Here is a 25,621-nt window from a genome sequence, read left to right as displayed (position 1 = left end):
GCATCTCTTTGAAGGTTTAGTGATCTGTTCAGTGAATTTTCATAAGTGTCCTACACTTTCTGTGAGGAGAGAACCCCTTCACTGTAATGCATTACAACCACAATGACAAGTCACATGGTGAAGACCATTAAGGAGTTTGTGCTGTGTTCAGCTGACTCCTCCCACCACTGTAAATGTACGTTATCTTGACGGTGCACTGGTACAGTGACTGGTTGGTGACAGTGGTGTGCCTTGCACATTGAGCCGCTCAGGTCCACCCTAAAGGTTATGAGGACTTTAGACTTCAGTCAACTCAAGGACCATGTACACTACACAGCTGCCTTAGGGGTGCACCATACACTGCCTGACTCCATATAGTGCTCACCAGTGTCCTAGCCAAAGATAACGGTATGTCATGTGTACTGTAATTACTCCTGTATAATACTTGAGGATGCCACCATACTAGCCCATGGGGGAAAGAAAAGTCCAGCGCAGAGCTCCAACCTGTACCCACCTGCAGTTCTACCGAACTTTAATCACTATCTTTCAGAGGACATTTTGCCATATTGGGGACTCCCAAACCCAGCCATAGTAATTTCTTCTCAGAAAACCCCTTTTACCATGATCCCCAAACCCCGCGAATTGTCAGTGGTTAATAATACACTTTCCTAGCCATTCCATGACTAGAACAAACCTCTGCAGACTATACAGTGATCCCCCGACTTATGATGGCCCCGACATATGATAATTTCAACATATGACTGCCTCTCAGAGCCCATTGTATGTTGAAAGCAGCCTCGACATATGATGCTGCTGTGTGTCGGGGCCATCATACAAACAGCTATCTGACAGCGCTGACAACTTCAGCAACTGACAGATAGTTGTTTAATGTGCCCCGTGTGCACCGTTCTGCCTCCTGTTACTCACATGCTGTCCTGCTAACTCACGCAGGCTTCCACTGTGAGCTCCGTGTAAGCCCCGCCCCCCCCAGTGCAGCCATAGCCAATAGCCTGCAGGCATCCAATGAACTGCTCCCCTTCCTTTCCTATAGAGCTGTAGTCGGCAGGATGGTAATGGAGGAAAGTCTGTCCCCCCTGAAGGTATTTAAAGAACTGTACAGTACTGTATGTGATGTCACACATCACATACAATACATACACACATTATACACCCCATACATCAATGTTTCCCTATCAGTGTGCCTCCAGCTGTTGAAAAACTAGAACTCCCAGCATGCCCAGACAGTCAATGGCTGTACATGCATGCTGGGAGTTGTAGTTGTGCAACAGCTGGAGGCACCCTGGTTTGTTAAACACTCCACATACAATGGTCATCCCAGAACCAATTAGCAGTTTCCCATAGAGATATGTATTCAACATACAATGGTTCCGAGGCCCCAGAACCAATTACCATTTTTACATAGACATATGTACTCGACATATGATGGTTTCAACATATGATGGTTCTCCTGGAACCAATTAATATCATATGTTGAGGGACCACTATACATGGATGGCATGTGTCTCTCCTCAGGGGGCCTGCATACTGCTCCTTGACTGGAGTACCAATGGGGGCTTGGTTTATTTTAGGAAGTACTGTGTATGCAAAGTCTATGTTGGAATTACTGATGTGAGAGCAGCTGCTTGATCTAGAGAGCGATCCCTGCAGTGTGTGACCTTGGCAGCAGGTAAAAAGTGCAGTGACATGGAATGTAGTAGAACAAGTCACCTTCACTGCGCCTTTTTATATAGATTTAGCTATAGCCTTCAGCGGGATAGCTGTAAATTGTGCATGGAGCTGAAGAGTGCTTCTGCTCTGCTGCCCTGAGAACTACACATAATGTATGATTGCAGCTATGACCATAAGACCCGCTGTTATTAGTGACCTTTCCCAGTGTGATTCCTCCTGACTAGTCTCATTGAAGATAATGTGTCGCTACAATATGCTCATAAAAAGGACATTATGATCAGGTGATCGGAGGGAGAAGGACACTTAATGGGCTTCATGTATGATCACTGTAGATATGTCATGTATTTACACAGCAGAAAATGTAAAAACTGGTCTGATACTCTTATGGGCATATTTTTATTTATTTCTTTTCCATTTTTGGTGAGTGATTTTCTATAGTTTTCAATGGAATTGAGCTTTGATAAATGGAGTTAATTAATGGAGAACTTTCAAAATGTATTTTAAAGGGGGTACTCCACTGGCCGTCACACCCCTCCCACTGACTTGCATTGAGGGGCGTGGCTGTGACATCACAAGGGGCGTGACCGACCCCCGCAGCGCGAAATCAGCATTCAGAACACTTGCTTATGAACGCTGGCCAGTGGAGTACCCTTTTAAGTCTTTGTCTTTTTGTTTTCTTTTCTAAAGCGTAAACATGTATGATTGAAATGTGTCCGCTATATGTGTCTCACAAGAATAACCGGTCTATGGTGTGAGAACCATATATTGCTGACTCGCATATTAACTTGATTTCCTGTGCCTAATGATTTGGCAGTCTTAAAAATCTTAAAAAAACACTCCATTATGCAAGTGTTTTGACTCCCTAAAGAAGCTGAGGTCTCCCAGGACTGGGTCAGATTTATCCAGGAATCGTAACACTTGGAAAGTGGAACAACTGTTTAAAGACTAAATGAAGTGATAGCTGATTTATTATATTCTGTAAAACTTACTGTAGATTCTCTCCACTCCTCACGTTCCTGAGTGCTTTACATGTGTACAATGGGACTATATATTCGATTACTTCTTTATAGTTCCAAAATGTAGCTTGTTTGAAGAGTCATTCAGTGTAAACTAATATAAATGATAGAAATATCTGAAGTTTATTGGTGTCCATTACTGTATTTTTTTTCACATCAAGAATACTTCGGCCTACTGCTTTCCAGACAAAAGACCCAGGGGGAACCCTCAAACAGTAGTGTGAACAGAGCCATTACTAGTGGTTCAACTCCCTGTTTAGGAGGCCAGTGTTAGAAATGTTTTGCGGTTATGGATACACTTGGCTTTCATTCCTTTTAATTGTCCAGATCCCTCTATCAACAGTGTGTGTGTATATGTCTCAGCAGTATTCTGTATAAGGGTACGTTCACACGTGCAGGATTTGCTGCATATTTTGTGCAGCTGATTTGGCAGTCCATTGACTTCAATGGGAAGCAAAATCAGCTGCAGAAAGTATGCAGCAGATCCTGTACGTGTGAACGTACCCTTAAAGGGGTACTCTGCCCCTAGACCTCTTATCCCGTCCAAAGGCTAGGGAAGAAGATGTCTGATTGCGGGGCTCGTGATGTCACGGCCACGCCCCCTCAATGCATTGAGGGGCGTGGTTGTGACATCACCAGCCTCTACCCCACATCTTCAGTCGTCCGGCAGTTTGCTCCATGCACCGGATGTCTGGGGTGCAGCAGACGAGATCGCGGGGTTCCCCAGCAGCGGGACCCCTGTGATCAGACATCTTATTCTCTAACCTTTGGATAGGGGATAAGATGTCTAGGGGCAGAGTTTCCCTTTAATGCAAAATGCAGATAGTGTCTCAGCGCAAACTAGTGTCTGGATTCCTTGACAGTTATGTGCCTTATGTCTTAAGTATTTTTTTCACCAACAATTCATGTTGCAAATAAGATATATTTTTAGATTTAATATTCTGTTCTTAACTCCTGTATTTCTCTCTTTCTAGAGTGGAAGAATTGACAAGTCGTACCCTACAGTGTGCGGTCACACAGGACCAGTGCTGGACATTGACTGGTGTCCTCATAATGACAATGTTATTGCCAGTGCCTCTGAAGACTGCACGGTCATGGTAAATGCTTCATGAATCTATACTGGGAGATAGACCATACAGTACCTCTAGTGGTATATTGGGAGATGTGTGTGCATGTGGAAAAGTGCAACAGTAAAAAGAAAAAAAGTAAACTACTTAATTTCATCATAAGCCAAGTAAAAAAAAAAAAAAGCAATATTTTAGTTACCTCCTGTAGCCTTTTTCATGTCCTTTTTTCCTAGTAATGCTAATATATATTAGCATATTTGTTATGTAACCCATAAACCTTTATATTGATAATAAAGATGTATGCAAAATTATTATAAAGTGTTAAGCTAAAAAAAAAAATTTAAAAAAACTGTTCGTCTGAATTTCTACTGATTTATTTTCTTACATCTAAGGTTTTGTTCACACCTTTAGGCCTTTATTTTTTTCTCACCAGTTTTTCTATAGACTTTAATGGTTGCATTGCGTCAGAATTTCTATTTTAGTTTTCTGGCAGAACACAATACTTTTCTCCTTATCCCATCACTCTCCTTTCTGCGGAAGGCTGTCTTCTTCACGGAGGACAGAAAGAGGCAGAGAGAGAGCACTTGTTTCTATAATATCTTAATTATTATTATTATTATTTTTTTTTTTTTATGGTAACATTTTTAATAATTTCAACACACAATTCAAATATGTATCTTGTGTTACTTAGGTATGGCAGATCCCAGATAGTGGCCTAACCCTTCCTCTCACAGAGCCTGTGGTAGTGTTGGAGGGACATTCCAAGAGGGTAGGCATTATTACGTGGCATCCAACAGCCAGGAACGTGCTGCTTAGTGCAGGTAGGTTGGCATATGCCTCGTTCACTGACGTATCCATGAATAAAATGTGTGCCCTTGTCATTTGCAAAATCTTTTGATGTCAAAAGTTTTAAACAGTTAGGTTTTGGTCATATACACCCCCACGGATAATTAGAACGAGTCAGAAGTGTGCAGCCGTGTGCTTCACTCCTGGCTCGCTGCTCACTGCTGGAGACGCGTTTCATTAAAAATCTATAGAGCCTGTCTCCTGTAATACGACTGAGATCAGCGAGTCAAGGGGTGACACACACTCTAACACTCTAGGCACATTCTAATGATTGCTGGCAGTCTGAATATCCGGACCCAACTGACCAAAACTTTCGACATGTCTATCATTTGCAAAAAACTTTTTGACATGTAACTGATTTAAAGGGGTACTCCGCCAAAAAACTTCTGATCCCCTATCCAAGGAGAGGAGATAAGATGTCTGATCACAGGGGTCCTGCAGCTGGGGACCACCACAATCTCTGGAGCGGCACCCCAGTCATCCATGCACAAAGCGAACTCCACTCTGTGCTGGATAACTGGCGACTGCAGCTGCATTCATGTCCTATGGATAGGGGATAAGATTTTTTTCGGTGGAGTGGGGTTTAAAGGGGTTTTTCCAGCTGGCAAATTATCCCCTATACAGAGGATAGAGTATAAATACCTGAAGGTGAGGGGTCAATCTTCTTGGTCCATAGTTCCCATTTGGCTGTGAATGGCCATACTGTGCCTCCTGAACACATCAATATTTAGCTGTATAGTAAAACAGTGTTAACTCTCCATTGGTTGTTCTTGAAATATTCTAAGCAAGCCTCTCCAATAATAGCTGTGCTTGTCTTTCTAGGGGACACTCTAGGAGGCTTTAGTGTTGCTTCACGTATTGTACATACAAATGTGCTGTCACTTCTGATGTGCATTCAGATCCCAATATGCTTTCACATAGTGCCCCCTAGTGGTATATTGTCTCACTTATTGGTTGATACCTATATTGTTTTTCATGTTTATAGTGTCAGTTTAAATTAGCATAGGATGCAGACACACATATTTTTACTTCATCACTCCTGGATGTGGTCTTTTTCTTTTTATACATCTTTTTTCTGAACTGTTGACTGGTGGGGGGCAGGGGGGTGTAATATGGAACTGTAAATCTGTCCTTAAAGGTAATTGTGAATTTGTTAACAGGCTGTGATAACGTCGTCTATATATGGAATGTGGGTACCGGGGAGGCACTAATCTGTCTTGAGGATATGCACTGCGACATTATATTCAGTGCCAGCTGGAACCGAAATGGCAGCCTCATTTGCACAACCTCCAAGGACAAGAAGCTTCGTGTTATTGATCCCCGCAAAATGGAATTAGTGGCAGTATGTATTTGGGAGGGTCAGTGTGGGAGAAGCTTTAATGTTACCTGCTCTAATGAACGTATTTATTTGTAAGCACTGTGTATTCTGTCTCGGTTGTTTGGCCTAGGGTCCTTTACATCTGAATTGGATTTAATGTGTCAAATAGGACAATTATGCTTTCACCTGTAGTAAAGATTTCAACAGGTCATTTGTGCCGCTGTAAACAAAAAAAATGGCAGAAATGAGCCAAGCTCCCAAAATATGTTTGGGAAGGATTGTTGGAATCTGCTTTCAAACTCTATACATATTTGGATTTGTACAGGAGTGGGTATTCTGTCAAAACACAGGAGTTCTGGCTTCTGTACACTGCTAAGAGGCATACACATAGTTCTCAGTTACGTTTGTTGGGCCACATGCAGCGCGCCTAGCCTTGTTAATGTGTTTGGGCTGTATCATGATCAGATGATTGCTATAGAAGGAATATGGAGTGCTGCACATCGGCTGGTCACAACTGATGCAGCCTCTGCAGAGTCGCAGCACAAGGTAAGGATTTGACTGAGTTTACTTAGTATCTCACAGAAGCTAACCACCTCACATGCAACTCCATCATTAACCGCAACAGCCACACATCTGTTAGTGGGGATGCATAGGTCACACGTGGTGAGAACTATTTACAGGAGTAGGGACTTTCAGAGTTCCTCCTTGAGGCTCATGCATCCCTGCTTACCTTAATGCGCCATGGGTCAGCTGCTGCTTTTAAAGAGTACCTGTCATCAAACCATATTTTCTAAACTACAGCGGGGCAGAAAAAAAAGTATTTAGTCAGCTACCAATTGTGCTGCCACTTAAAGGAAATCTGTCAGCAGTATCACCCGCACTAAAGTTGGCTCACAGACATGTAGTGCGGGTGATACTGATCAAAACGATACTCACGGCATCCAGATTTATATGCAAATGAGGGCCTTGGGGCATCGGCGGAGCTCCGAACCGAGCTAGGGGCACGCTAACGTCTTCTTCGCCATGCAGGCACTCTGCCCGGCTCATCAATATTCATAACCCCCTTCCTGCTCTTGCGTCCCGTTTTAGTGTACAGCGCATGCGCCGTACGCTAACACGGAGTGCAAGAGCAGGGAGGGGGGTTATGAATATTGGCATCCCGGTGAAGATGACGTCATCTTGCCCCTAGCTCGGTTCGGAGCTCCGCCCAATGCCCTAATTTGCATAAAAAGAAAAAAGAAATTGCGGTGGATCGGCTTGGCGAATCTGGATGATGTGAGTATCGTTTTGATCAGCGTTACCCGTACTACAAACCTTTGTGACAGCTTTAGTGCGGGTGAAACTGCTGACAGATTTCCTTTAAAAAGATGAGAAGCCTGTAATTTTCATCATATGTATACCTCAACTGAGAGACATAATGAGGAAAAAATCCATAAAATTACATTGTCTGATTTTTAATGAATTTATTTGCAAATTATGGTGGAAAATAAGTATTTGGTCACCTTCAATCAAGCAAGATTTCTGGCTCTGGACAGTTCCTAAAATGGACAGAGATGTCAGCAAAAAGAGTACCCCTTTAAGTGGGAGAACTTGCACAACTGGTGGCTGACAAAATACTTTTTTGCCCCACTGTAACTCTGATTATATTCACTAACACCCCTCCTGCTCTTTAAAAAGAAAAAAAATCCAAGCGTTAAAAAGCTCTGTATCATACCTTTCCCCCTGCTCACGTTGTGTGATCTCCCAGCAGGAGAAAGGGGGCGTTCCCTAGCAGGAGCGAAGTCACTGAAGCCTGCAAGAGCTGTGTCACGCCATGCCCCACTCGCACTTCCTGAATTTGGTCTCCTGCCAGGCCGGGAGGATACCAAGCTAACTGTTTGACTTCTGGCAGGGAACAGAACAGAGCCACCTAGTGGCTTTTTTATTTTATTTTTATTTTTTTCAATCACATTAAAAACCTATATAGGTTGAGAATTTTAACAGCAAGTAAATAGCAAAGTGACTCACAATTACAAAAGGAAAAATATATTAAACGTTTAGTTTGGTAACAGGTACTCTTTAATACTAAACTGGAGCAACATGTGGGTTGGAAGATTGTTTCCATGTGATGCAAAGAGCTTGGGTGGGGTCCACATTTTGAGCAGAGGCTTGATTGGTTGGAACCGTTCAATTTGCAGCAGTGTATATTCTTTCTATAGCAATTGTCTGGTCCTGGTAGGGAAGTGGAAGGAGACCAAACATTTTGCATTCCGGTAAAATAGATTCTAAACAAAAATCTATTTGCTCATCTCTAAGTATTGTCAAGTATAAAGTCACTTTTATATGTGCAAGGGCAGTTTCAGAAAAGCAGAATATGACAGTTTTCTTGTGTTCATATTATACAAGTTTCAGCTTTACCATCCGTTGGATCTATAATTTTATTTGGGCCAGTACAACAGTGGTTGAGTCAGGGCTTGTAGGTGCGAAACTCATCTTTATTATGGTCTTCTAAATTTGGTGTGGGCCAAGGATAAGCCTAGTTGAATGACAATTGGGTTATTCCAAATTGGGTACAACCACAGCAGAAATTTGAGGCTCAGTCTCGGATATCTGCATTGTATTGAGTTTGACTTTTGAATGTACGCTAAGGGTACGTTCTCACGGGCGGATTTTGCAGCGTATTTGGCTGCGGATCCGCTGGTGAAGGCCCCGCTCTATGCTGTCTTTATATGTGCCTGCTGGTAGCGGCAATACGCCGCTACGAGCAGACACAGTGCAGCGATGATTGCAGCCGCTCTCCCTGCTCTGAGCTAGGCAGAGAGCTCCCGCGATGTATACTGTGACTCGCACATCGCAGGGTGTCTGCTGGTAGCAGCGTGTTGCCGCTACCAGCAGGCACATGTAAAGCCAGCATAGAGCGGGCCTTCACCAGCGGATTTGCAGCATAAAATACGCTGTAAATCCGCGCGTGTGAATGTACCCTAAGGCTCTGTTGATAGTAGTGGTCAGTTCTGTGCAGAGAACCTCAAGAATTACTGCATGTATGTTTTAATTACACTATAAATGCAGCCTACACTTATGGCTACTGCACTGTAGTATTAAGTCACCATTTACAAAAATATGTGGTTTTTCACACACAAAAAAAAATTTGTCCGTGTTTTTATAGGAGAAAGACAAAGCACACGAAGGAGCTCGACCAATGAGAGCAATCTTTTTAGCTGATGGCAGCATTTTCACAACTGGGTTCAGCCGTATGAGTGAGCGTCAGTTAGCATTGTGGAATCCGGTAAGTGATGAACAGAAGTGTTAGCAGTGCTTTAATACAACAGTAGTAGACACAAAACATGCTTTCAACCTTTTTTTTTTTTATTAGAAGTAAATTATATAGTTTGTCTTGTAAGATGCCAATCTTATTCCGCTCCACTGGAGATAGAAACAATGTGATTTCTCTAGTAGTTCTGCTGGATCACTCTCATGCCTAGCATGAACGCAAATGAAGAAGAAATCTTAAAGGGAATCTGACAGCTCCCCAAACCAATACATAGGGTTATAGTGTGGGAAAGGTTGTATTACGTGCCAAGATTTATGGTCCCATTCCATAGTTATAACTTGTAAATTTCACCATATGTGCAATGGAGGCGGGAACTAGCTTTCTGAGCTTCCCTGCCTCCATCCCCTCTGCTGCCAAATTACCTGCCAGCCTGTAAATATGTAATTATCTTCCCTCTCACATCCATGGGACAGGAGTCTATTCCTACATTATGTGCTCTGTTATGCTGTGTGATATCAAACCTTACAGTAGGGACAGGCCTCAAACTAGTAACACCCAGATGGCCATTTAGTCATGTATTTGTAATAAGTATCACAGAAGAATGGCACAACAAAAGATGTTCCAGAAATATGGAGGAGTTCTTGTTTAACCCCCTTCAGCACTGGTCCATTTTTTTCATTTTTTCTACCTTTTCTTCCTTGCCTTTTTAATAGCCATAAATGTTGAGGTGAAATTACCATGTGGTCTGAATGTTGTTAGCTTTGTTCTTTGTACAATTACGACAATACCCAAATTGTTTAGTTCCAGTCATGTTTTACAACTTTAAAAAAAAATTGGAATCTTTTTAGGAATTATTTTAACAACTTTACATTTTTCTGTTTCAGGCTGTTTTAGGGCTCATTTTTTGTGCCATATGCAGTTTTTTTTTTTTTTTTTTGTACTATTTTGGTATTGACCTGTCATCTATTATTTATTTATCCTTTTTTCACACATTTATGCCATTAACAGTACAGTTTCCTAATTGTTATAGTTTAATAGTTCGACGTTTCCACACACGGCGGTGATACCAAATATGTTTGTGTTTTTATGTTTTTTTTTTGTTTTTATACTTTTTTATTAGAAAAATTAGAAAAGAGGAGTGTTCTGAAATTTTTATTATGGAAGAGGTTCATTTATATAGAGGTTAATACTTTAGGGTACTTGTATGAGCCATTATTAGATGGCTCATTCAAATCAATAAAAGTACTTTTTGTACTGCATGAAATCTGTGCTTTGCTGGTAGAGCCTGCTACAGACAGACTCTGTCAATAGGAGCAGTTTATCAGCCACCGAGGCTCATGTAAGCGCTCTGACTGACTGGGCAACAATTCTCCTGGCCGCAATGGCCAGAATATCCGACCCATTACACCACCAACGATACTTGTAACGCTGTCATTCAATGGCAGAATTGAAATGGTTTTTAGCCACAAATGGCAGTCACCATGTGGCGGCTATTAGCAGTAATCCCCAGCTGATCAGCTGGGGTTGCCCAATATGGTGTGGGAACGTGTCTGGATACCACTTCGTAGACCTTTAGCGGCACCAAGGCGAACTAAAACTTTCATGGGTCACGAGGGGGGAGGAGAGTAAATATTGCTATATTCCAGTTTAACAGGAAATATTCTATGTTTTGCATATTTCTTAAAGGTGTTTTCTGGCTTTAAACTATTAATAGCCCATCTACAGGATAGGCCATCTATGTTTGAGCAACAGAGGGACAACACCCATGCCCCTGTTTATCCCGTGCAGCTGTTGCGCTGGAAAAAGTGTACAAGAGCTGGAAGCCTCCTATTCACATCAATGGATCTACTCTGCAGTTATCCAGTGCCCACCTTTACAAACAGATAACTGAGCCAATGCTTCTAAATCCTGTACACTGTTTACTTCTGGTGCCTCGGCTGTACCAGTCAGCTGATCTTTGGGGTGCTAGTTGTCTGCATCCCACTGATCAACTAATGATGGCCCTCTGTATAGACCAGTAGTTTTAGGCCATAAAACCCCTTCTTACGGAGAGCTGCTGTATTAATTTTTGCACAATATTACACCTGTAGACTACAATTGGGACATATTGTAAATTACAAACTTTATGTGAAAGCGAAAAAGTACAGTCCTTTGGTCTTGTGCAGGAGGGATGTTTTCAGAATCTGATACTTATTAGTGCCCTAGATGTGCTATTTATTTGCTGTCTGATGAAGGAATTGAATATTAAATCGCGCTTTACTGGCAGGTAGTGTTTGCACAGTGCAAAATGAGGAGTCCTTGGAGGTAGGTTGTCACCATGTTTTATGCATGAGAGAAAGCTAGGTTTGCTGTATGCAAAAAGATTTCAACTTAAATAGCTGTATGGGGATTATATCTAATGCACCAAGTTGGTTTTAAAATAAATTCAAGCATGTGTTCTAGCTCATGTCATTTATTTATTTTTTCTTCTCAGTTTTAACATTTACTAATGGTGAATGTTTACCTTTTTAAAAGTTTCACTATATTGTATATGAAATGCTTAACTGTGTGTTAATATTAACTGTGAGAGATTAGTTGTAATAGTGAAATTGCAACATGTGAAGGTGTTTTTGTAACTAAATGCTTTCTTTATACACAGAAAAGTATCGATGAGCCTATTGCACTACATGAAATGGACACAAGCAACGGAGTCTTGCTACCTTTTTATGACCCCGACACTAACATAATTTACTTGTGTGGCAAGGTGAGTAAAAAAAAAAAAGTGAAAAAAATAAAATAATAATAATAAAGATATTTCCAGTGATAAGGGGGTTATCTATCATAAGGTGATTTTAGTACTTTCCTGCCAGAACTGGGTATTTCCTGTTGGATTTTGATCACTAAACTACACATCCCACAGTTCCATGCTTGAAAGTTTGAGGTCACTTTCCTTCCTCCCACACATCAGCCACCCAACCCATTGAAACAGTGTTTTCTAATCAGGGGCCTACAGCTGTTGCAAAGTTGAAGCAGGATAGGCTCCTTCTGATCACCTGACTAGTGTCAGATCTCGACGCACTGCAACCTGGGAAATCCCGAGACATGAGTAATTTTGTATACTGTTAAAAATAAATATTCGGGCGATAATCATAAAAGAATTGTGAGACGTCCGTCACACACAGGTACAGACACTATATTATGAACTACACTAACTAACTGTACAGCCCCTGTAGCATAGTCAAATAAAACAAATTCCTGGAATACCTCTTTAAAGGGAATCTGTTAGCTGCAATTCACATTCCAAACTGCTGACACTGTTAGGGTACGGAGACACATGGTACCTTTCATAGGTGTTTATACTTCCATAACTTACAAAAAATCCTTTTATTCTCTGTGTTCCCAAGCTCCTGAAGTTCTAAAGGACAGAAACACTGCCTTACTTCCCTGGTATATCTACTTTATTGACAGATAGCTGGAAACTGAGCCTTATTTCCAAATCTTACACCTTTGCACAACTTGTATGCGAAGTGCGGGAATGAGGGTTGGAAACATAGCTCAATGCTGTAAAATAAGCCCTGACAGTCAGTTGTGTATGATAGAGGAACGAATAGTCTACTAATGTGCAGTTGCCAGCCATGTGTAGGTTGTTCCATGGAGATACCTTCTGACCTCCTCAAATGTTCCATAGGAGCCTTTGGGTAGGAAGGGAGACTTATAACAAATGCCCTTTACTTGTTCAATAGAGACAAACAAATTCTTGGACAACCTTCCTACACCAGAGACAATTGGTTGACCCTGTAGGAGACTCAAGCCTGTTATAGAGTCCACATGTGAGGGCATTAAAGCTAAAAAAAAAAAATTCTTCAATTGTGTGTTTGTCCGAATTAGTAAAGCGAATGAAGTTTTAGTTATAATCTCTGTTCATCTCTGTTGCATGTTCTGATCTTAACCTCATTTCCATGACAGGGCGACAGCAGTATTCGGTATTTTGAGATCACTGATGAATCGCCTTATGTTCACTACCTCAACACTTTCAGCAGCAAGGAACCGCAAAGAGGGATGGGGTACATGCCAAAGCGAGGACTGGATGTTAACAAGTGTGAGATTGCCAGGTACAAAAAGTTTTTTTTAAATCTGATCTCTTCTTTACTCTTTACTGTCAGTGTAAGTATTGAGATTGCTCTAGCGTCTTTTCCAGTGTTTCCCAACCAGGGTTCCTCCAACTGTTTTAAAACTACAACTCGAAGCATGTCCGGACAGCCTTTGGCTGTCCGGGCATGCTGGGAGTTGTAGTTTTGTAACAGCTATAGGCACCCTGGTTGGGAAACACTGCTCTATTCACATGTACAGTATCCTGCACATATTTTATGCTGCAGTTTTGATGCTGTGTTCAGTCATTTAGTGTACATTGAAATCTGCAGCTTCAAATCATGTGCATTAAATATGCTTAGAATACTGTATGTGTGAATACACCCTTATTGAGAATTTGCTTATATGACAAATATCTGTTGTTTGACATCTAGAAGACTCTTTCATTGCTTCTGCACTATATGTAGGCAGTAGAGATGAGCGAACTTACAGTAAATTCGATTCGTCACGAACTTCTCGGCTCGGCAGTTGATGACTTATCCTGCATAAATGAGTTCAGCTTTCAGGTGCTCCCGTGGGCTGGAAAAGGTGGATACAGTCCTAGGAGACTCTTTCCTAGGACTGTATCCACCTTTTCCAGCCCAGGGGAGCAACGGAAAGCTGAACTAATTTATGCAGGAAAAGTTATCAACTGCCGAGCCGAGAAGTTCGTGACGAATCGAATTTACTGCAAGTTCGCTCATCTCTAGTAGGCAGTATGAAAAGAGCTGTTTTATGTAGTTAACCACCTAATGGAGGCTTCTGTCATAAATTTTATCATTTTATTATATTATTGGTCAATTGGCATGGTAAGAAAAAAAAGTTGTGCAGCACTGGTTGTGTCCATGCATAGTATTTTATGGTCTGTGTTTTAGCCAAGCCAGGAGTGGGTCTTCCAATATAGTTTTTCTGTGTCAGTTCCTGGTTTTGGCCAAAAAAAAAAATCATTCCCCCACTTGTGATTATTTCCCCTTTAGTGCCTCATAATTTCTCCCCTGTGATCACCTCTGCCTCATTTCCGGCAGGCTCAGGTTCAGTGCACTGGTGAGTGACGTCCTCTGCATGGTGTCAGGGACGCCATTCGTCATTACCTGTAGCCCGGCAGCATCCACTTAAGAACATTGACCAGCGGCGGCTGTAGGGAATGACGAGTGACTTCCCTGACGTCCCGTCACTCGTCAATGCTTCACTGACCGCACAGCCCTGCCAGATAAGGGAAAAATGTAATAAAAAATAAGCAGAGGAGTTTTTGTGAGAGAGTCTCCAGCCCACCAGAGCACCTGAAAGCTGAACTAATTTATGCATGCTAGTCGTGGTTCGTGACAAATCTAATCACGGTAACTTCGCTCATCTCTAGTATTTACAGAGGGGAAGACTTCCTGTGTTTAGCTTTATTGTAAATGTTCTACTTTAAAGGAGTACTCTGGGTTAGGGAAATGTATCGGCAATCCTAAGGATAGGGCATAAGTGCCTGATCACGTGGGGTCCGACTGCTGGGGTTTGAGACCAACCCACCCCCATGATCTCTCGTATGGTGCCCCGGCTCTCTGCATGAAAAGAGCTGTCTCAACCTCACGCCCCCTTAGTGCACTCTGGCTGTCCCATAGAGATGCATGATCTCCAGCTCTTCCATAGGGATGCATCAAGGGGCATCGGTCATTTCTTCTTGTTGTGGTCAAGCCGCCTCCATTCATGCATAGAGCAGGGGCTCCGTACGGAAGATCGTTGGAGTACTTCTTTAACGGTTGTTCTTTTATTAGACAACATTCGTCACTATAATAATTGTCTATACTAATCATGTTGTTTTGTTTCTAGTTGTAATACAAGTTGTAGGACATGGATAGATATGTTAAGTATAGTTAGTGGAGAATAAAATCGCACTCATAAAGTCACTGCTGGCTGAATGTTGTAACTAATAAAAATAGACTGGTTATCCATACAAGGCTGTGTACATTGTTAGAAGAAATTGCACATTGTGTCAGAGTAGTCCAGACATTACTAGAGCAATTGCCCATAGCAGCCAAATTCCAGATTATGAAAAACTTTGATCTCCCCAGATAACTTCCACTTTTTTATTGGTCAGTAAAAAAGCAGGGGTTAGTGTATTTAAATGAAAACGTCATCTTTTCATCCAGACTAAACCCAATACACTGGGTTATAGTGTGGGTGAACAGGAGACCGATGAGGGGTTAATGGGTTAAATACGTACCTGCATCCAGAGATCTGACCCGTTTTGCATTTAATGGTTTGGATATACACAATGGCGGAGATTTATCAAAACCTGTCCAGAGGAAAAGTTGCTGAGTTGCCCATAGCAACCAAAAAGAGGCCTCAGCAACTTTTCCTCTGAACAGGTTTTGATCTCTCCCCCAATGTGTTTAAGCCAGTGCAAATCCAGTCAGATTAATATATAACCATAAGTTATAAATAGTAAAACAAAGCATCTGCTCTAGAATTACCTTTGCTAGATTATTCTGCATTAAATAATGAATTAATGCCAATTGAAATTCCATATAAAGTATATATTTTTTCATTATGGACAAGTAATTTTGTGTCCTTTCTTTTCTCCTGAGGTTTTACAAACTTCATGAAAGGAAATGTGAGCCAATTATCATGACTGTGCCCAGGAAGGTGAGTTTGGTTGTCATTATTTTTACTTTTAAGCAGCTATATGGCAGGGATCTAGGTTCATAGAGACAGTAACTTCATTTTGTGTGTTTTTGGAAGTACTACTTATAATACTTATTAGACTTATTAATCCTGAAAATGGAGGGGACACAACGCCATTCATGAGGATATTTACCCCTTGTGAAGAGACCAGCCCGCAGTACATCTGGGACACCAGGGTTGGAGCTGATAAGGCTTCTCAAATGTTTAGATTCTTATCAAGAATTACCTGTGGGGTAGCTGGCTTCCAGTGAATTGATTTCTACATTAGACAAACTTTTATTTTCTGGCTAAATAAATATCTGAAACCAAAGACCTGCGTACATTTTAACATTTTTTTGTTTGTTTTTTGTTAGTCTGATCTTTTCCAAGATGATTTATACCCAGATACTGCCGGTCCAGAGGCCCCCATGGAAGCCGAAGAGTGGTTTGATGGAAAAAATGCTGATCCAGTTTTGATATCCCTAAAAGATGGCTACGTGCCAAGCAAGAATCGGGACCTGAATGTGGTGAAGAAGAATATTTTGGGAAGTAAGCCACTTGCGCAAAAGAAGTCTGAGCCATCCAGCACGCCCAAACCAGCATCACAAGCTTCTAGTCCTGTAAGTAAAAGGCAGTTAAAAATGCTGCATCCCTAGGTTATTCATCCTCTACATAGAAGGGTGCTGTGATTTGGGGCACTCTGTATATCATGTATGAGGTTGTTACCTAGTTCTCAATGTGGGCGATATCAAAACTTGTGCAAAGCAGTAGTGGAGCAGTGGATCTTTGATATTAGGTCGCTGCTTTTATGGACCTTAGAAAAAGGAAAGGGCAGATCTGATTGACAAGGGCAATGATTCCATTTTTATTTTGCGCTACTTTTTTATATGCAGTGCTCTTTTCTGTAAAAATGATGCATTATCTTTATTCTGTAGCTCCATACGATTACAATGATACCAATTTATATAGGTTTTACTTAAATTTACTACTTTAAAGGGATATTCCAGACATAGACATCTTATCCACTATCCAAAGGATAGGGGATAAGATGTCTGATTGCGTCTGGCACCTGGCATTCTCTGCCGGGCTCCTGTTCTAGCCTTGGAAACATCTGTGTTTCCAGCACTGGAGACATGACCTCCTATGAGAGGGGGTGTGATGGCCGTCAAGAATCCATCAGAGTCTGACTTGATGTTTTTGGAGGTCCACCACTTACTCATGCAGGTGCCACTGGCACTTTATTTTTCTGCATTTTAGACACCGTGGTCAACTTTGATCGTGATATCTAGAGGGTTAATGCTAGACAGCACCCTGATCGGTGATGTCTGGCATTCGCTACTTGTGAAGCAAGCTCTGCTTCTAAGCTCCCTTCATAGACATGAGACACACACACACATATACATATACACATATACATATACACATATATATATATATATATATATATATATATATATATATATATATATATATATATAATGGCCAATAGTGTAGGGGTTATGTTGCCTCCTCTCAGCACTACACACTGCTAGGAGGAGAAACAGTGGGCCGCACACAGGAGAGGCCAATCTGACAATAAGGTGAAGCACGGCCCGCTGGAGCCACCCTGCTTGTTTGCTCCTATTTCTCTTCCCAGCAGTACCTAGATAATCGCACCTCTTTTTGATATGGAAAAATGCAAAAATTGTGATGCAATATATCATGCAGCCCTAATTATAGGGATTACTACTTTTAAACAGTATATTTTATTGTGATGTGTCAGGCTGGTTGTATAGTATTTCCTATTGTAACCTTTTTACTCATTTTCAGGCAAATGATGGAAAGTTGGATGAGGTGATGAAGGAACTGCGTTCTATGAAAGACCTCATCAGAGCCCAGGGTGAACGTATCTCAAAACTAGAAGACCTAACCGCCAATCTCACCAACAATGATACGTCTGAAGAATAAGCAAAGTCTTAGCTGAGCTGGAGGTGCCCACTGCCAGATCACATACTACACATTCATCACTTTCCTCAGAGTCCTAGCCATGATCAGAATTCCAGCACAGACTTGTATCCACCATTCCCATTCAGACACAGAGACATTCCACCTATTCCCCTTTTACCAGGTGCCTCCATGCTTGTGCCATTTCAGGAGTTTAGTTAGCTGCCAGTTATTTAACTTCTGAAGTGTCACAATCTGTTGCTACCCTGACCTTTTATGTGGGCCACATTCAGAAGGGGAAAGGATTAAAAGAAGCCTCTGCTTAAAACCAACAAACTTTTTGTTAATTAAAAGCCAAGATTTTTACCCTCATCTTTCAAGTGTTAAATGACAATGTTTCCTGTTTCCAAGATCAGTATATATATATATTATTTTTTTTTATTTTTAAATTCTGGTTCTGATCTTCATTTTCTGGGTAGGGAAGAGTATATGAAAGGGATGGACCAATGCCACATATTTTTTTTTTTTCCAATTTAATTTTTTGCCAAAAAGACCTTGTTAAATACATTGGGACCATGCAGCGTATAGTATTTTTACTTTTAATGTAAAGGAGGAAGCACTGTGTTACTGTCTGGAATCGCAAGAAAATAATTACCCATAAAAGCTTCATGAGTTTTATATAAATCTTTTTGCTATTGTGTGCAGTAAAATTCTTTTGTATGTACATCAGAAGCGAGGGATGGGGTTCATTACATTTAGAAAGGCATACATATGCAGCCTTTTCTTCCTAGTCTTGTCATTTTCAGGAATGTTATATGTATTGTTTATAGTCAGTATTATATCTAGGGCGTTAAAATATAGTATTACAGTAAAACAAAAACTTCAGTTGGTCAAACATTAATGGTTGTAGTAATACTTATGTAGTAATACAATACTATTCACATTTTCATGTGAATAATAGATTCCATTTTGACAAAGTTTAGTTTGCTAAAGACAAAAAGGATTCACCCAACCACTATTGGGAAGTGAAAAGCCGCAATATTGGCTTTGACTGCTATTGGACATCTCCGCATTACTATATTCTGTGGGCCTTGCCATCAGCAGCAGCTTGGCATTGCTGTCTGTGTTAAATAAGAAGCTGCTGTGCCAGTTCTGCTTAACTATAATCCTGGTCCAAAAGGGAAAGACTTGGCACATTTTGTTATTATAGAGGTTCAGATGTGTCCAGGTGATTTATGACAATAAAAGGGAGTCCTAGACACCTCACTTGAATATTGGTTTTACACAAAATACATCTCCAGCATCATTACATGCCATACCACTCCATAAGCCTTAGCTTCATGGTTAATTTTAATAGGTTTCTTCATTTGTTGATGGTAGTAGGGACTTGGCAAAGTTCATATGTTTTTTAACTAGCAGCACTCTGGAAAGCTCAGAAACCAAAAATGAAGAGCGGCGCTATTGATCTGTTACCTGATATTTGTTGGGGTGTTTGCATTATAAAGTATCACATAGAGCTAAATAGAATGAAATACAGGGTATGGTGATTGAAGATAACTGTAGCTTGGTAACTGTAGGCGTTTTTTTATTTTATTTTTTTTCCCTCTTTTCTTCCTTCCTACTTCTTCTCCCATGTACATATATAAATAACTAAATTTTGTGTTTGTAAACTACTCTGAAGTGCTATGTGCCATAGGCTATTTTGCTCCTTGGTAAATATATCTGGAAACAACCCTAAAAACCAGGCAGTTCTATCATGACACCTTGCACATATTTCTGGGTCTGTAACTTCCATTCTTTTTAAGTGGAAAGTTGCTGGTAAATGGAAAGTTGCTGACCTATAATGTCTGACCCCTATTAACACACAGGAGTAATGCAGACATTAGAATTGGCTGGTATACACTAGTCACTTTTTTTCAAGGGATCTTAGAGAACCTGTAAGCTGTATTTGCTGGTTCGAGCTGCAGACACCATTGGATAGCTGGTAGGGTATAAAAGCAAACTGTGCCTTTCCTGGAGCTGATGGTGGTTGCCAAACTTAAAAACATTGCCTCACTTGCTCTCACTTCCTAGCCCCTCCTTAAAGGAGTACTCTAGTGCAGAGTATTCATGCTCCGCCCTGCCCGGGCTGCAAAATAAATGAAAATGAACCATCACTCACCTCCCTGGGTTCCCTTGGAGCGCCATTACAGCTGATCGGTCCTCCGGTCCATCTCCTTCATACTTCCAGGTGTAACGAAGCGTTACATGGCGCTCAGCCTATCACCGGCCGCCGCGATCTTCTGCCTCAGCCGGCGATAGGCTGAGCGCCATGTGACGCTTCGTTACACCCGGAAGTATGAAGGAGATGGACCGGAGGACAGATCAGCTGTAGTGGCGCTCCGCGGGAACCCAGGGAGGTGGGTGAGTGGTTCATTTTCATTTATTTTGCAGCCCGGGCAGGACGGAGCAGGAGTAGTCTGCACCAGAGTCCTCCTTTAAATTACACAAGTATGCCAGTCAGTGAAGGGCTGGAAGGTCAGGGTGCTCAAGTATCAGTCTGGCACTTGGATAGCTTGGCCCTGCCTCTTTGACCCTCGGCTGAGAAATAAAAGGATGATTTTATACTTTTGGCAAGCACATCAGCTCCATGAGAAGGCACACTTTGCTTTTTTTTTAATGCCAACAGCTATCCAACAGTGTCTGCATCTTTGAGCAGCAAATACAATAGAGGGATTCCCTTTAAATTAGGCCTGTATATACAGATGGAGTTTTGTTCATTGCAATGTTTTCCTACCTACAGCTACAGGAAGCTGAAGTTCTATCCAATGTGGGTGATAGTGTTTCGTCTATTTGCTTGTGAAAAAATGTTGTATGAATAAAGTGTTCTTTCTTAATGCCTGGGCCACTAAATACAACAGATCAGTATTAGGCAAAAGATGAAAAGAACTGTTTTGTGGTAAGTGACCATCACAGAGAATGGTTCTTTATGATGGATGTGACACTGGGAGAACATAAGCCATAATCATTCTCTAAATCTTCTCACACATTTCTATACTACTCCAAGAATAGACATGAGAACGTGTGGTTGTTTACTTACGCTGTAGACAATGTACTGAATTAACTAGTGTCACTGACCCTTCAAATATTGCACAGGTCCACACCATCCTAGTGCCAATGAATTTTGTCGTTGAAAGTGTGAACATAACCCTAGAGGGTTTCACAGTTTTAAAAACCGTTGGCCTATCTGCAAGTGAATGGGAAACGGCTGCAGTGCATCTTCCTGAAAAGTAAGGTGTGTGGTACAAGCACGTGTGAACATTGAAAAAGCAGCAGTGCTCAGCCAGTTTTTGAAATAACTCCTTTTAATCCATATATATTTATGGTGGCCACAACTTAGTGTTAGAGTTCCAAATACCCTGCGTATAATTAATATAATGACTGTCTGCATTTGCCCCTTGGAAAGCCTAGGTGCTTTTCCCATACAGAGGTTTTGAGTTTAGTATATAGACTAATACCCCCATACAAAGCCCATACAGTGGTAACTCAGCACTACACCTACACTGCAGACTCTATGGCCCAGATTTATCAAAGAATGTCTATGGTAGAGCTATTTTCCCATGTTTATTTGGGTGGTGGGTTTGACTAGCGTGCATCTTATTTATCAAGAAGGTGCAGCAGGATGATGAATTTTGCACAGCTCTGCAGTGGTGGGAAAAGCTCTACCACTAAACACTTTTTGGCAGGTTTGGTGTTTTTACTTACTTTCACAGAGCTGCTGGGACATTTTTACTTGCATTTTAGACGCTACAATCAAATTGCGGTGTCTAAGGGGTTAAAGCAGGGCATCACCGTGATTGGTAATGTCTGGCATTAGAGATGGGTCCTGGTGGCAGATAGCCACCAGGACCACCCAGCTATGACCCGCGCTCAGCTCCTGAGAACGTGTCATAGAAGGGGAGTGGGACGATGTCATCCACAAGAGGTCAAAGGTTGAACTGTGAAAGGTAGAAATTATTCTCATGCCTACTGGTAGGTGGTGTAGCTTTGCGCCTAAAAAAGTACCTTTGCGCACAAAATTGCGACTTTTGAAAAAAGTCGCAAATGATAAATACGTTACCACTGCATGGTCAAAAAGAAAAAGTTCTACGGGTTGGCAAAAAGAGTAAAACTGTCTATCAAAAAGCGCATAAGTCTCAAAATATGCTGCTTGCGCCTGAATTGTGCCTAAACATAGACAAAAAAAATGCTCTAAAAGCAATGATAAATCTCCCCCTATAAGTGATTACAGTGCAGTTACATCTACTGACTCACAGGAGGCATCTTCTTGGAGTTCTCTTACCTTTTCGTCTGTCTTGTTCAGATCGTCATTACGTTTTCTTCAAACCATGACTCATCTCCATGGAATTTGTACATGTTATACAGCAAATCAAAATGAACAGGTCTGCTGGCTTCAGAGCTGAAATCTCTGCCATATAATTTGAATTATTGTGCTAATAGGACAGCCTTCTTAAAGTTATTCTTATCTGCTTTCTGAAATGAGAATACCTCTTTAGGGTAGGGTGACATATTTTTCTGGGTATTTGCTGCTTGAAGTCAATGGATAGCGAAATTGGCTGCATAAAATATGCAGCAAAATACAGCATGTTTGCCCTGACCTTAAGGTATTCACACATACCGTATACTGCTCATATTTGATGCCCAGGATTCAAAGCTGTGTTCAGTCAATTTGAAGATTTGAAATCTGCAGAAGAAATTCTGCAGGTGTGAATAGACCTTTAAGGTGATCATACTTACTACAGTTTTTGGAAAATCACTTTTGAAATAAGAAGTCTGAGCAGATAAACATTTAAGATTTAAAAACATGACCAGTTGGTTTTTAACCTGTTCGGGACCCAGGGCGTACGGGTACATCCTGACACCCTGGTACTTAAGGACCCAGGACGTACCTGTACGCCCGCGAGAATTTCGTTCCGCGCCAGGCAGGGACCAGACCAGAGTGATTGCTGATATCGATCGGCAGGCACCCCGCGCAAATGCCCATGGGGGGGGGGGGGGGGGGGGGGTCATCAGACCCCCAATGTGTCTGTGATCGTGGCAAATCGCTGGTGAATTCACACCGGCGATTTACGTAATTCCGGGTCTATGGTGACCCGGAAAATAAGAGGGATCGGGGTTGTCCAAGACACCCACGATCCCCCTGAAGGGATAGGAGTGAGGTGGCAGGGGTGCCACCCCTCCTATCCCTGCTATTGGTCGAATAGACGCGACGACCAATAGTAGATCGGGGGGGGGGGGGACTTTCAGTTTCCCCATTCTGCCTATCCACAATAGGCGGGGCAGAACAGGGAAACCGACAGGGCCCGCGCCAAAGGTCACTTACCCATCTGCGGAGGCTGCGGGCGTCTGTCGTGCGGCTGGCTCCCTGGATCCTACGGAAGCCAGTGAGTTGCCTAGCAACATCTGGAGGGCTACACTTTGAGACCACTATACAGTGGTTTATAAACTGTAGCCCTTCAGATGTTGCAAAACTACAACTCCCAGCATGCCCAGACAGCTGTTTGGGCATGCTGGGATTTGTAGTTTTGCAACAGCTGGAGTGTCACAGTTTAGAGAGAACTGCACAGTGATCTCCAAACTAGCCCTCAAGATCTTGCAAAACTGCAACTTCTAGCATGCCCACATAGCAGTTTGCTGTCTGGGCATGCTGGGATTTGTAGTTTTGCAACATCTGGAGGTCCACAGTTTGGAGATCACTGTGCAGTGGTCTCTAAACTGTAGCCCTCCAGAAGTTGCAAAACTGCAAATCCCAGCATGCCCAAACAGCTGTCTCGGCATGTTGGGAGTTGCAGTTGCGTACCTCTAGCTGTTGCATAACTACATCTCCCAGCATTCCCTTCGGCGGTCAGTACATGCTGGGAGTTGTAGTTTTGCAACAGCTAGAGGCACACTGGTTGGAAAATACTGAGTTAGGTAACAGAACCTAACTGAAGGTTTTCCAATCGGTGTGCCTCCAGCTCTTGCAAAAGTACAACTCCCAGCATGCACGGTCTGTCAGTACATGCTGGGAGTTGTAGTTTTGAAAAAGCTGGAGGTTCCCCCCCCCCCCCCCCCCAATGTACAGGGTACATTCACATGGGCAGGTTTATAGTAAGTTTACTTCTTGAAGTTTGAGCTGGGGCAAATTTTTGAAGTTTGAGCTGCGCAAACTCCTAGCGGGAAACTCAACATAACCCGCAAGTGCGAATGTACCCTAAAAACACTACATTAACACATAATAAAGGGTAAAACACTACATATACACCCCCTTACACTGTTTACCCCCCCCCCCCCCCCCCCCAATAAAAATGAAAAACGTATTGTATGGCAAAACAACAACTCCCAGCATTTCCATACAGCCACTGACTGTCCAGGCATGCTGGGAGTTTAGCAACAGCTGGAGGCACCCTGCTTGGGAATCACTGGCGTAGAATACCTCAATGTCCACCACTATGCAATCCCTAATTTAGTCCTCAAATGCGCATGGCGCTCTCTCACTTCAGAGCCCTGTCGTATTTCAAGGAAACAGTTTAGGGCCACATATGGGGTATTTCCGTACTAGGGAGAAATTGCACTACAAATTTTGGGGGGCTTTTTCTCCTTTTGCCCCTTAAGAAAAGGAAAAGTTAGGGGCTACACCAGCCTTTTAGTGTAAAAAAAAAAAAAAAAAAAAAAGTTACACTAACATGTTGGTGTTGCCCCATACTTTTTATTTTCACAAGTGTTAAAAGGAAGAAAAAAAACATTTTTAATGCAATTTCTCCTGAGTACGGAAATACCCCATATGTGGGCGTAAAATGCTCTGCGGGCGCACAAAAAGGCTCAGGAGTGAGACTGTACTATTTACATTTGAGGCCTAAATTGGTGATTTGCACAGGGGTGGCTGATTTTACAGCGGTTCTGACATAAACGCAAAAAAAGAAATACCCACATGTGACCGCATTTTGGAAACTACACCCCTCACGGAACGTAACAAGGGGTATAGTGAGTCTTAACACCCCACAGGTGTTTAATGAAAATTCTTCAAAGTTGGATGGAAAAAAAACATTTTCCACTAAAATGCTGGTGTTACCCTAAATTTTTCATTTTCATAAGGGAACATAGGAAGAAAGCCCCCTCAAAATAATTTTCACCCCTTGTAAAATTTGGGGAAAAACTGCTTTTTAGTGAATTTTTTTTAAAATTCATTTACACATCCAACTTTAACAAAAAGTCATCAAACACCTGTGAGGTGTTAAGGCTCACTGTATCCCTTGTTATGTTCCTTGAGGGGTGTAGTTTCCAAAATAGTATGCCATGTGGGGTTTATTTTGCTGTTCTGGCAGCATAGGGGCTTCCTAAATGCGACATGCTCCCCAGAAACCATTTCAGCTAAATTCCAAAAGCCAAATGTGATTCCTTCTTTTCTGAGCATTTTACTGTGCCACCAGAGCACTTGATGTCCACACATGGGGTATTTCCATACTCAGAAGAGATGGGGTTACAAATTTGGGTGGCATTTTCTCCTATTAGCCCTTGTAACAATAAAAAATTTGGGGGAAAACTAGCATTTTTGTGAAAAAAAAAAATCATTTACACATCCAACTTTAACGAAAAGTCGTCAAACACCTGTGGGGTGTTAAGGCTCACTGTACCCCTTGTTACGTTCCTTTAGGGGTGTAGTTTCCAAAATAATATGCCATGTGGTTGTTTTTTTTTTTCTTTTTTTGCAGTACCAACACCATAGGGGCTTCTTAAATGTGACATACCCACCCAAAAA

At 41.8% G+C, this 25,621-nt stretch overlaps 1 protein-coding gene across 2 annotated transcripts in view; it reads left to right on the top strand.

Moving 5' to 3' along the window:
• CORO1C (coronin 1C) overlaps positions 1–18,528 on the top strand; it is a 96,169-nt gene extending 77,641 nt beyond the window's left edge. For both annotated transcript variants that reach the window (XM_056528788.1, XM_056528789.1), the window contains exons 3-11: positions 3,659–3,781; positions 4,443–4,572; positions 5,758–5,939; positions 9,061–9,180; positions 11,804–11,908; positions 13,111–13,256; positions 15,846–15,903; positions 16,296–16,541; positions 17,731–18,528. In XM_056528788.1, coding sequence (XP_056384763.1) covers positions 3,659–3,781; positions 4,443–4,572; positions 5,758–5,939; positions 9,061–9,180; positions 11,804–11,908; positions 13,111–13,256; positions 15,846–15,903; positions 16,296–16,541; positions 17,731–17,868 — 1,248 coding nt within the window. In that variant the 3' untranslated portion in view covers positions 17,869–18,528. The remainder of the gene's footprint in view (positions 1–3,658; positions 3,782–4,442; positions 4,573–5,757; positions 5,940–9,060; positions 9,181–11,803; positions 11,909–13,110; positions 13,257–15,845; positions 15,904–16,295; positions 16,542–17,730) is intronic.
• The last annotated feature ends 7,093 nt before the right edge of the window (positions 18,529–25,621 follow it).

Source organism: Hyla sarda, chromosome 1, assembly GCF_029499605.1.
Source record: "Hyla sarda isolate aHylSar1 chromosome 1, aHylSar1.hap1, whole genome shotgun sequence".
Classification (NCBI taxonomy): Eukaryota; Metazoa; Chordata; class Amphibia; order Anura; family Hylidae; genus Hyla; species Hyla sarda.
Note: the sequence above shows the minus strand (reverse complement) of the source record. Positions and strands in the feature narration are given on the sequence as shown.